This window comes from Mytilus galloprovincialis, chromosome 8, assembly GCF_965363235.1.
Source record: "Mytilus galloprovincialis chromosome 8, xbMytGall1.hap1.1, whole genome shotgun sequence".
In the NCBI taxonomy this organism is placed as follows: Eukaryota; Metazoa; Mollusca; class Bivalvia; order Mytilida; family Mytilidae; genus Mytilus; species Mytilus galloprovincialis.
The window spans coordinates 52,300,460-52,314,511 of NC_134845.1; the positions used below are offsets into that span (position 1 = coordinate 52,300,460).

Consider the following 14,052-nt stretch of genomic DNA (forward strand, 5'->3'; position numbering starts at 1 on the left):
CATTACAAACTAAAAAACTGTTTTCTATCAAGTTATATGTTTCTTTTAGTCAAATGGACTTGTTCTTGTCAAAATCTCCGTAACGATTCATGAACTTTCACTCAAAAATATGTTTTACCTAAACTGAATACTGTTCAACTTAATTTTATTAACTCTATACAGATAATGTCATATTCCTTCACACCATAATGTATGTATTATACTCAACTATGAAGTTTTGGAGTCAAAATAGTTTCATTTCTAAAATTTCTATCCCCCGTAACGACATTTAAAACCTCCATAACGGACAATTCCAGTTCTTACCAACAGCAAACACATAAATGAATGTAAATATTGGAATTAAATGACAAACAAGACAACAGAATTAAACATTTTTCTTAGTAAATCGTTATCTAAAAAGAGTAAAGTCCTGTTAGAGAAAAAAAACTTTTTTTCCTTAAATTTCTATCCTCCGTAACGTAAATCAATGATGTCGTCTATGATTGATATCACCTTTTGATTTTTATTAGTGATAATTGATGAACTGATTTGGTATCTATAACCAGTGCGTGAACTGGTGACAAAATATTATCGCCCCTGTAAACAGTGGGCTCTTCTGACTAGAGGTAATCGGTAAAGAATAGCGGAAAATGGTGTACATTGTTTACGAGCTTGAAATGAGCTAACACAGACGAACTGAGACGTGTCAACGTAATGTGAATATGATAATGCACCAGGTAAATTATTAATTGTTAAGTTTATCACATCATCGTATCTCCATATGATAGGTAAATAAGTGAATTTTCGATTTTAAGTGTCGTCAGGGTTCAAACCTGGAATCATGCCAACCTTTCATTATTTTTTTTTAATACTAACCTATAGTCGGAACATCTTGATTTTCTCCCAATTTGTAAAGTTAATTATGCTGCTTGACATATATTTTTTTGGGGAAAAAAAATTGATATGCAGTCAAATGTGGCAGTTTTTAATATTTGTTGCTATGTGAAATAAAGGGAAGTAAATTAAAGTAAAAGAAGGCGCGCTTTTTCAAATAGTAAACAATTTAATTCAGATGCATAGTATTTTGTCAAATGATAAAGAATATCGTAGAAACTTGCTAGAAATTCATCTAATTTATAAAAGATATACAACATGACATACTGAAATCTGAAAAGGGGTAAAACCACCATACCTTGAACAAATTCAGTTAAAAAAAGGGGGGGGGGGGGTAAAATGCTACGAAATTTAGATTTTATTTATTTTTTGTCGACAGCCAAAAGATGATTTGACATGTAACTAACTACTTTTTCAATTTCATTGTAAAGTAAAATTGGCTTTTTTTTGGGGTCTCTGTTTATTGTGGTCTGATGTTTTCAGGTTCTCTTTGGATTGCCAAATAATATTATAATCATCTAATTGAATGTTCAAATTATTTTGCAGCGATGGTGTGTATGGAAGGAAGACTGTCATAAAACCCAACAGTTCCGGATGGCCCTTTAAATAATTGCTTAACATCAATAGCGATGTAAGATTTTAAAAGTGTTTGATTTAGCACAAGTTTAGCCAGGTTTTCCTTGTAATTGTGGCAGAAAAACCACTAGACAGTGTCATGCATTGAAAGGATATCAAACGAATATTTTATGGAATGATTCTCATACATATAAAATCATATGCATAGGAATGTGGAGCTAGTGTCTTTCATGCAGCAATTTTTAATTTCCAATATAAACTCTGAAAAGACAAGAGCATAGAAATGTATACCAACGAGAAACATTCTTTGTGAATAAAATCATTCCAAAACTTAAATGTGTCATTAGTGTTGCATTATTTATCAGTAGAGATAATCAGATTCCAGTAAGATTGTCCAACTGATGGTTTTTGTTTGTAATCATTTTTGTAAATCTTAGTTGTTTTGACAATCCGGGCTGTGCATGTTGCCCGACTGCCCCTTTCAGTGTGAGACAATATTTTGTTTATGATAAACAATTTCACTGATTCAAGACTGGAGCGGACCCCTTTTGGGCAGTTAGTGCGAATCCTTTAGGTTTAAACCATTACATGTAATACGGGGGAGGGGGGAGATTTTTTTTTACAGAGTCAAACATTTTTCCTAATAATAATAATACATTGAGATTTAATATATACTTTGTTATATGTAGTGTGTATATTAAAGTATTGCCAACAAAATTCATCAAATTTGGGATCATAATATTGTTTAAGAAAAACCCTTAAATCATAAAAGTTCATAATCTTCTGTAACACACGTGCATGGTTAATTCGGATCACATATTTTCTATTCCGATGTTATAAGAATTCGAAGGTTCATATCATTTACAATATCATTCAAAAAAATTCTGGGATTTTTTTTTTAACTATCAACGTTGAACCTCGAGGTTACATTGTAGTAAAAAAAAATCCAATAAAAACGTTGAATGTAAATGATATGCACCTTTAAATCTTATATTGTAGGACTCATGTTGTTCAAACATAATGTGTTGATCAATTAAGTTATGATGATTTTGATAAACTTCACATTAGGTAATCTTTCACGTATATTGATTACATTATATCGAGTTGTTCCAACGATATACTTGTCGGTGTGCTCGATCATACGAATTTACCGACATTCATATAGGCAAAATGACACAACTTTGAAAAATTCTTGTGACGAAACTACATTTCGGAACACGTTAAAAATTGGATACCAAGAAAGCTACATTATTAAGGTTTGATATATATTTTTTTCAAAAAAAAAGAAAAATATGCAGTCAAATGTGGCAGTTTTTTACACACCCCTATGTTGAACAATAGGTTGTTCAATTTACAGCATGTTTGGCAATTAAAAAATCATATATTAACACATTTAGCTTTAACATATACTTTATTTATAGTGGTTGTATAAAAGTTATATAATGGTTTTGTGTTTTAAGAGATATTCATCCCTATGCATATCGGGTTTTATGCGTAAATTGTCTCTCCTGTTTTTAGACCTTTTCTATCTCTTTCATAAGAAGAGTGACTTTTCTATTGTTCTAGTTTCACTGGAAATCCCACTGTAACAATGTACAAGGATTTCAATTGGTATGATCGTGTTTACATGCATCTTTAGATTTTTTTTATTGCATAACCTCCGTTACATTGATGAGTCCTAAATAATCTTGAAAATGTTTGCCATAAACCGCTGTTAAAGTTATGATTGTCGTCGTAATTACACAAGTTGTGTTGTAGACTATTTTAAATCTAAGAAAATGGCTGATATAACGTTTATTAAACGTTATAATGTTGCTCACATAATAGGGAAAAAAACAAGTTAACCTACCTTTCTCAAAACAACATTTTTTTTTCTCAAAATCTGTATTTTGTTTGTCTGTTTTCTTTATAATAAATGATGTCTGCTACAAAAATGACTTTCGGCAGTGTCGGCAGCTGCTGATACTGATAAAAAAGTCTGACAACTTAACTGTAAATAACTGCGTCAAGGAGGTTATTTAAACGGAGGTTAGTTTTATTTACATTATACATGGAAATATGTAACAATATTGTTGAGTTGCTTTCTCAAAACTGATTATTGAGAAGCTTTATGGGTGCTTTCAATGAAATAATCATCATTTTGAATTGTTCTTGGTTAGAGCGTTCCAAAATACGCGTAACGTAGGTTGGATTCTTATATGCGACAATCGAAAAAAAAGAGAAAGAGAAGATTTATTTTGATTTTTCGTTTCATTGCAATAAAAGTTAAAGGCAGGATTTTAAAATTTGATCTATCAACTTTGCTTAAAGTCACTTTGGGCATGATTTCCAATCATATAAATATGTTTTGACTGTACCTAAAGATACGTTACGGTAGGTTATACGTTTATCGGCGACATTGGTTTAATGGGTAAATCAAAGTGTATATTATAACTTTTGATTCTAAAATATTTTTGTGGATAAAAATCAATATAGTGTCAAATAAAAAAAGCAAATCTAATCATGATTTAGATGAAATAAAGTATTTTAATTCACACCGATATTTGGAGTTTTTCTTGGCGACATTCGGAATTCGTGTGATTTCCGTATATTGAATAGAAAATCACACAAATATATTTACGATATACATCACAAAAGAATATAATTTTATTTTAGTATACATATTAATCACTTAGAACACGAAAAAGATTATCTGTGACATATGTTAAGCTTGCATTTTGTGGTTATTTGCCGGCGACACTGAAATTTTGTAATTGTACCCATTTTTTGGGAATGACTGTTACGTTAGTTGTATTTGCAAAATCTTTCGGATTTTATATGCATTGCTCTTTATCAAATATGTACTTTATATGGCAATTTTAACGTTTTTTGATGTTACCGTCACTGATGAGTCTTCTTTAGACGAAGTGCGTGTCTAGCGTACAAAGTTTTTAGTTTTCTGGTATTATATGATACAAGTTTATGATGAACCAAATAGTCTTTAAAGGAGTTATTTTCAACTAAATCATAACAAAATTATGATTAAAAATAAATGATAACAAATCAACAAAACAACATTTTATACCGAATAATAATACACAATAAAGTAATACATATAAAAATAAAAGGCGATAGAAACAAAAAGGGTTAATAATTTAAAATTATGCTTAGAAATTACATTAATTATGGACGTAGGGATCCATATAATCAATCAATAAGTCTACATTTAAATATTCATTTATATTCTAAAGTTGACAATTTTTGAATCACTTGAACAAATACCTTTGTCGTCAACCTTTTATTCATGGAAAATTGCCCAGTTATTTAAAGTTATATTTTGTCAATGATATCTCTTCGTCTTATCTCAACCTCTTATGAACAAAAATGACAAAATGTAGATTAAAACTTGGAAAAAACATTTAATCCGAAATGGTTAAACAGGTGCAACATAACATGTGGCAGGATAAGAATATTTATTGTTTTAATGAAGAGCCCGACGGATTGATGTGCATGCAGCATGATATATACACACAAAACAATACACTATGATTTGAAACAACAACAAAAACTCATTTTTTACCAGTCGGAAACCCGGTTGAAATAGAACAAAAGAATCGAAGCTCTTTATTAGAGAAGGCGAGAAATGTTCACTGTAATGTTTACTACAGTGACAAACATTTTAAAAGTTAATAGAAACAAACAAAATTACAATTTTCTTCTCAATTACGAAGTGTTTTATTTTAAAAACACCATTTGCATAAGTTTTCAATTTATTTAGTGCATAGTTAAGCAGAACAATTAGATATCAAGTCGACGACATGGGTATCTTTCAAGTTGGATGAAGAAAATGAATAACCTCCGATTTTTATAAAAAAAAAATTTACCACGGACGGAAAACATATCAATCTATAAGTTCAGTAATTTTCGTGTCTGCCCTTCCATTATGTGACTCAAGAAAAAATTCCAAAAAATGGGTAACAATTGTATCGAAAAGAGAAAATCGAGTGCACCTTTTTATGATAGGGCGTGTTTGAGTTGAATATTTTGTCTTGATATCGTACAAAGCAAGAATATTTCATACATCGTCTCGCTTCAGATTCTATCATTTTTATATATCAAAGCTACAGGTTGACTTTATAACATAAAAAAATCACAGTACTAAAAGATGACATAAATGGGTTAAGTGAAATACCTATCTAATGAATCACAAAAACAGAGTAGGTGTGTTCGAATAGCTATTTTTTTTACTGAAAGTACTTGACGACAGTCTTTCAAGTTGGATGATGAAAATGCATATCTTCGAAAAATTATATTTTTTTGTGTGTGATAACTAGGGTTTATAGTCTTCGACCACTAAAAAATCTAGTCTGCCCTTCCACGAAATATTTAATTAGAATTTTTTTAAATGTTTATGGATTTTCGAAAATTCCACCTGACAACCGATCAGACAATAGTTTTAAGTTGAATCAATGCAGACAAGGTCTTTAACTGATGCTCATTAGCTAGTTGATACATTTGTCTTTTAAAATACAACTGACATATAAGGATCGTAATGGTGCAATGTGGATAAATTTATCGGTTTTCAAGAGCAAAATTGTTAGCGCGTCATCCCTTCAATGGCTCTCTCTGTCTCTCTCTCTCTCTCTCTCTCTCTCTCTCTCTCTCTCTCTCTCTATATATATATATATATATATATGTACCATAGTTGCAGCAAATTTCCCTTGAAAAAACAGTGAGGTATCTACATACAAACCCACTGTTTTATACAAAGCCTTCAATTGGTTAACCAATTAAAAGTTTTGTTAACAGTGGTGTATACGTATACCTCATTCTTTTTCAAACGAAATGTTTACAAACTCCGGATCGCTTCTTTCTCCGAATTAATATTTCTTCGTGCAAAATCTTCACATAGTATAATATATGAATTGTTTTCTAAAGATTCATTAAGATCCATGCATCTGTTTATGGGTGCTTACAAGTTTCACGTACAGACAGACAGACAGACTCACTAACGAAAGGGGGAAGGAAGGACTAACGGACGGACATAAAGACTGACCCGGTGATTTTTATATACCCCCGTCAATTTTGATTGATTGGAATATAACAATGAAATAGAAACTAAAGTGGGACTTTTATTCAATTTTATTAATACGTTTTTAATCATCACACGCATGTTCGAAAATATAACGAAATCGCACTTTATAATAACCACACAAAATAAATTACTTCCTTGTAATCGGAACCAGCATAAATTTATAGTAAACATAAGTATCACCTCAATATATAATCCCAAACACATTTTAATCCCACAATAAGCATTTCATTCACTTTTGAGTTCCAAAGTGAAACACGCATCCACTAAAATTACTGTGCGCACCACATGGTATATTAATATTTGATATTACGTCGGTTTCATTCTCAGAAGTCACGGAAGGAGAGGTCACGGTTTCACATCTCATTTTTTTTAACGGGTATCGCCTCCGGTTCCAAAACATTTGAAATATCTTTGAGCATATCGTCAGCAGCCCTTTTGTACTTCCTTACACTTTCGACCGACCTGTGCCCAGTTCTGTACATGATTTCTTGCTCGGGTATTCCCGCTTGGTACAACGTTGTGGCACAAGTACGTTTTCCTGAGTGATTCGTGAAATATCCCTCAACGCCTGCGTCAGCACACATGGTTTTCATGATGGAGGAAAGCTTGTTTACACCAATAGGTTGCTCACCAAATTTTACACCATTTTTCGAATCTAACGGTCTTCTGTAAAAACAATTTCCTTTTAAACTGCCGACCAACTGGAAGTAGTATTCGTAAATCTCATAAAGCTCATCATTCTGGAAGTAGTGTTTGATGTTCTTGGCGGATAAATGGCGTTGGTTTAGTCCACCTTCAACATGTTCAATAAAAAAATTAGAAAAGTAAACATTGATATAGTTCTGACATTAAGATATATATATCCACGTGTATATATCTACTTTCCAAGTCAGTAGTCTATAACCGCAGTCATCGATTAAGACGCGGCAATTATGATTTCTACTTTCATTAAAATACACTTTTGCCAATAGACCTGGCGCGTTCGGCTCGATATCAGAGTGTTAAGGAAACAAAATGCAATCAATGAAGGAATTCAACGGATATCCTGCTTGCCTCAACTCATTTATGAGGGTGCTCTTTAGAAGGGAGGAATCTACCAGAATACAAAAATCGGTGTTTTCGTTGAGGTCCGCGTTGAACGGTATTAAATGAAATTCACAAAAAAATCCAACAAATTAAGAGTGCATTTCTTTCTAACACAAACGATGCAAACGGCTAAGCGCGCACATGTTTTGATCATTTCTTTCAAACATACGTTTGCAAAGTTTGCATAACCTTTGACAAACTATGAAAACGATAAAAATGCGTCTGCAGTTTGTCGTTTGTCAGTACAATTAACGCTACATTTGTTTCTTCGTACTACAACCTGATTAAACGATGTTTCTACGTTTTTAAAAGTCTGTTTACCAACAACATGTGCATGCCTTATTGAAAGTTCAAACGGGGTCAGTAAAGAATTATTAAACGATGTATTTGTTTCTACTTTTGTAGCGTTTAGAAAACAACAACAAACGCGACACAACGTTTACAAAATTTGGGTAAGAAAGAAATGCGGCCTAAATAAAAAACAATGAATATTGTTGTCGAGCTATTTGTGAAAATTGTATCATAGGCACTTGTCTCAGAATTTGTTTCCTTTTCTACCTTAATATAAGATTTAGGTAAATTGTATATAGGGAAACAAAATTCTGAGACAAGTGTCTGTGGGTTGTATAGGGGTTTAAGGGATATTGATGATTTGCCATTTTTATTTTAGGGATACAGATTATTTTATATTTTATTTAAAAGGATATTGATCAATTTGCTTCTGAAATTTGATGTATACTAACTTGACGATTTTTTTTTTTTAGAGATATGGGATATTTCTTTATAAATTAAAGGGATATGGATTATTGGTGCCCCTCCTGCATACAACCGTATGTTTTATAATTGAATTTGCTTGAAAATGCATAAGGATTTTTATTTGTTTTATGACAATCACCTTTATAACATTGTTTTATTCGGAATTGTAACAGTAAAATCGTAGTGAAAAATGCATTTCCTGATAGCTTACTGTTTACCTTGCATAAACTTGTGTAAAATGTATTTCAGTATTTATCTTCTAAATAACAACTCGTTAAATGGATACAAAGGGATAATCTATAAAGTTTCTTCCATTTCTGACGAAAACGAATACGAATGAGAAAGTTTTATTTTGATTCGATTTACATATAACAATACAAACATAATATAAAATAACATAAACACAACATTAAACACACAAACATGCAGACAAGATATATATATAGATATAAGATATAACAGCAAACTTTAAGGCACATTAAAATACATGCAAAGCACTGCTAAAATACATATCTAAAACCACAAATGTGCTATTTTGATACTTTAAAGATTCTTTGTATTAATACGAAAAATATGTGAAAAAGTAAGATCCTTCCAAAACCTTGTGTTCATTCATAAAAAAGATGAACTCGTCCGCGTGCTCACTGGATGTCAATTAAATTACTGTATAAACGTGTGTAAATAAATAGAAATGTAATAGGTAAAGTTGAAAATTTATATCCATGTCCAATTGAACTGTGGGAAATTGAATAACAATGACCAGTCCAAATCAAAATAGGTACTAGGGGGTAAATTGGGCTTGGAGATAATGACGTATTTTATTTTAAGATTTTTTGTAATAACAACCGAAAAATAATTGACAAAATTAAACTTTTTAACATAGATTTCAGATCATTCATTAGCGTACTAAGTATAATACAATATAAGGTTTGGGCTGCAAAAGTCAACAAAACTATTGACTTTTTACAGAAGTTTTGTCTTTTTAAAAGAGCATGAAGGGTGTCTTTTTGAAAAACATGTTACATCTATTAATAGCAAAATAATTTCTAAAAATAAAGCAAAAAAACAACATTCTAGTTTAAATACTGCATTTATATAATTGGCATTGTGATAAACAGCCTCTAAGTGAACCATAATATAGCAAACACCGAACTTGTAACGCACTATAGATACTAATTGTTAGCATAAACAGATAAATATATGAATCCCACCGGCACACCTGTACCTACTTTTAACCGAAGTGACCCCCCATCCCCACCCATGGCTCATTCACCCGATTAAAATTACAGTACAAGGTTATTTTATCATCACTAGGAATATTTTTGTAGTTACCAATACTGTTTATAATTTATTAACCACATACTCTATAATTTAAATAAAAAAATATTTTAAGGGACCGACCACTGATCTAACCTATACATTGTGTGTGATTTGGGGGGAAAGGGGGGATAATTAGGTGTTTATTTCCCAATAATTGGCGGGTTTTTTGTTTGTCTTATTTTTCAAAAACATACATGTACCATCCCCCCCCCCATTTTTCAATTTTTCGTTTTCTCGGTATTTTCCTGTTATTAGCACCGATAAACACAGACAGTTCGAAAAGTCTTTCGCTTCGGCGAATTAGTAACCTAACGAATAAACAATGGTATATCAAATGCATTTTATCAACACAATTATAGGAAAATCGTCTTACCTTTGTATTGTAACGTGTAACCGGGCGATCAATGGATCCGTATCTGAATAAATCAGGATTTCAAGTGTTCAACTCATTTTTTTTTCACCACAAGAAGTTGTCCTACCTAAAACAATTAACACACCCTTAAATGAATTCACAATGTCAAATATATACGCCACACAATGCACATTAATCAAAATGCCGGGTGAAGTACCTCATTCACAATGCACAGACACAATGTTTCATAATGCTTCGGACGCAATAAATTATAAAACGTGTTGTTTTCCATTTTTTCTTCGGACGCAATAAATTATAAAACGTGTTGTTTTCCATTTTTTACATCACTGGGTCGATACCTCTGCTGGTGGACTATCAGTCCCCGAGGGTATCATCAGCTCAGTAGTCAGTGCTTCGGTACTGACATGATTTAACAAACTTTACTAAAATTGTCGGTTTATAAATTTTGAAATTATTATGAAACTAAGGTTTCAACTCCCTCAGGCAAAGTTGGCTTTAGATGAATTTGGCTATTTATTTTAGGTATTTTTGACATAAAGCTCTTCAACGATTTTCGGTACTTATACATCTTCGGATTTCAAATGTTTGGCTTTGAGCGTTCCTGATGAAGGTAAATCCAGAAAAGCGCTTCGGACGCAATAAATTATAAAACGTGTTGTTTTCCATTTTTTACATCACTGGGTCGATACCTCTGCTGGTGGACTATCAGTCCCCGAGGGTATCATCAGCTCAGTAGTCAGTGCTTCGGTACTGACATGATTTAACAAACTTTACTAAAATTGTCGGTTTATAAATTTTGAAATTATTATGAAACTAAGGTTTCAACTCCCTCAGGCAAAGTTGGCTTTAGATGAATTTGGCTATTTATTTTAGGTATTTTTGACATAAAGCTCTTCAACGATTTTCGGTACTTATACATCTTCGGATTTCAAATGTTTGGCTTTGAGCGTTCCTGATGAAGGTAAATCCAGAAAAGCGCTTCGGACGCAATAAATTATAAAACGTGTTGTTTTCCATTTTTTACATCACTGGGTCGATACCTCTGCTGGTGGACTATCAGTCCCCGAGGGTATCATCAGCTCAGTAGTCAGTGCTTCGGTACTGACATGATTTAACAAACTTTACTAAAATTGTCGGTTTATAAATTTTGAAATTATTATGAAACTAAGGTTTCAACTCCCTCAGGCAAAGTTGGCTTTAGATGAATTTGGCTATTTATTTTAGGTATTTTTGACATAAAGCTCTTCAACGATTTTCGGTACTTATACATCTTCGGATTTCAAATGTTTGGCTTTGAGCGTTCCTGATGAAGGTAAATCCAGAAAAGCGCTTCGGACGCAATAAATTATAAAACGTGTTGTTTTCCATTTTTTATTTCATAACAGAATATATATACACAATGTCACTATGAAATCACTATGCAACATGTATCAGACCGATTTATTCACAATGTCACTAACAGATTATTATGCAACATGCATACGGCCCTTTATTACACCATGTCACCAACAGATTACTTTGCAACATGCATCAAGTAAGTATTACACAAAACGTATGAACACAAAATCACATATATACAACTTCTATTTACAACGTCCACCAATATGTAGTATCACCTTGTTAGTCTGCAACTAACCACAATAACACAATGACACAATTACACTTGCACAATGTTTCAATTCACAAGGAATGTATATGAACACAGCTCAACTCACACACTAATTATCACTATGAATCCGAACGAAATGAATATATTCCCAACTGGTAAAATTAAACACAGTGCACTTTCACTAATACACTTCCACAATATAACAACTTGCAACACCAGCAAGTAAACACCTTGTATTCTCACTAATACAAATCTATGAAGTATTCACACTTCCACATAGTACAACTTGCAACACCAGCAAGTATACACCTTGTATTCTCATTAATACAATAATCACTTATATATATCAGATTCACTTTATACATTGTATCACAATCACTATTGCAATATCCACATATAAATCCGAACACTAGTTATATATCCTTTGGAATCACTTAATTCACTCTACTTACCTGTTGGAAAATAATCCCTGATGTTATCACTTCAACGGTCCACATATAACTGACAAAGTTTCTCGGTCTTGAGCTGGTCTATATACTACCATATGGAACGGTCCATTATACTTGAAGGGGTGAAAATCAAGACTATACCAATTTTAGGGGTGTTTTAAGTAATAGATGGTGCTCCAACTATGGAGAAACTTATATACATATAAAAACACAATTAATAGGGAAAGACAACTGGTGTTTCACATCAAAATAAATGAACTATGATCTATTTTCGTTACAGTATGTTTTACTAGCCCTCCCGTTGAAAGTTATGTATTTCCCTCTCTGATCTACTCCAAGGTCGAACTGGTCTGTGTTTAGATGTTTGTGTTCGTCGACCCCTCGTAATCCAAATAGCTTACTATTATAGTAGAACATGGTATTGGTCATGGATTTTGCGGTGGTCTTCCCTAGAAGGCCCTTATCCCAGAGATGTTTTTCTGTTTCTTTAGATATGGGCTCGGCTTGTTTTGTTGTAGTTCCCACCCCTTGAGCGGTAAGCTCTATCATTCTTGCACTCAGCGCGCGTCTGAATTCATAAAACCTGGAATCACGTTCATCTAAAAAGTTCAAATTGACACCATTTTCTCTGAGACACCTCAATAAACCGACACATAAGATGTACAGTGTTCTTTGAGGGTAAGGTTTTCCATCTTTCCGGCGAGTTTCAATTGCAAATTTGCTCAACCACTGATTTATATCCATAGCCGTGAAGTTCAGCAATTCAGGAATAGCACAATTTGTTTTCATCATCCGTTCTCCTCTCCAGTCATTAAAAGTCGCTATACTCCAATTGGTATTTTTCCGTGTGTTTTTGCTCTCTGTAGATTTTATCAAAGTTCCAACACTTGCATCGTCGACAAACGAATACCGCGAAGTATGTAAACTATCAAGCGCCTTCTCAAGCTGTTCAATAACATTTTCAGGAATTATTTCAACCTCCATTAAATCAAAACTACCCGGCGTGTCTATCATTTTATCCATCTCCGCGTTGACCTCATACATGTCCATAATTTGACTCAAACTTAAATCTTCTAGCTTCTCAACTGCGGTGTTTTCATTTTCTATATCATTGCAAATTTGCGACAAAGTAACATCATCGACAGTGTTGTCCCAGTGTGCCTCTAAAAAATCTATCTCCGTCACGTCCATCATAGTGTAGGTTATGTGCCACGAATGCACGGGCCTAATAACCTTTACTCATTTTATTTACCCTATATGAAAAACGATTGGCCAGTATGTAGATACACCATGGACAGGGCAAAAAAATACTGGGCAGCGAATGCACGGGATCTATTGTTTTCTAAAACCAACCATGACACATATTATTTACCCTAATGAAAAACGATTGGTCAGTATGAAGATACACGATGGGTAGGACTAAAACACACTCGAAAGCAGAGCTTTCTCGTGCATTTAGTCCCACCCATAGTGTATCTACATACTAACCAACAGTTTTTCATAGGGTAACTAATATATATATATAGCGCTATTACATTTTAAATATGGTAACCCGAATGTACAGATAGTATGAATACACTGTTGTGTGTTTGTCATTTCATTTATAATCGGAAACTGCATTGCCATTTTTAGGTAGTCGTTCACATGCATTATAACGTACAGGAAAAACCTTAACGTTGCCAGTATTAAAGCTACCGTAGTTCTATATATATGTGTTTTGCTGCTCAACCAACAACGTGTGACTCAACATAACATCAACTAACATAATAACAGAAGTCGCTTATGCAACTGAAAAGTTCATTGTAGTCTCTTTTCATACTCAGAATCTTTTCATATGATAAAATTTCATTGCAGTCACTTTTCATACTCGGATTCTTTTTATATGATGACATTTCGTTGATATATTTATACTGCCTGTAACACTGATGAATTGTAC

The 14,052-nt window shown here is 32.8% G+C and overlaps 1 protein-coding gene and 1 long non-coding RNA gene across 2 annotated transcripts; one reads left to right on the forward strand and one right to left on the reverse strand.

The window, feature by feature from the left end:
• Positions 1-539: 539 nt before the first annotated feature.
• On the forward strand, positions 540-1,785 carry LOC143043371 (uncharacterized). The gene is made up of 2 exons (XR_012968345.1): positions 540-716; positions 1,420-1,785. It is a non-coding gene; the product is annotated as an uncharacterized LOC143043371 (long non-coding RNA).
• A 10,589-nt stretch (positions 1,786-12,374) lies between these two features.
• On the reverse strand, positions 12,375-13,624 carry LOC143043701 (uncharacterized protein KIAA1958-like). The gene has a single exon (XM_076215883.1). It carries the CDS (start codon positions 13,308-13,310, stop codon positions 12,375-12,377), a length of 936 nt encoding a protein of 311 aa, XP_076071998.1. The 5' UTR covers positions 13,311-13,624.
• Between the last annotated feature and the right edge of the window lie 428 nt (positions 13,625-14,052).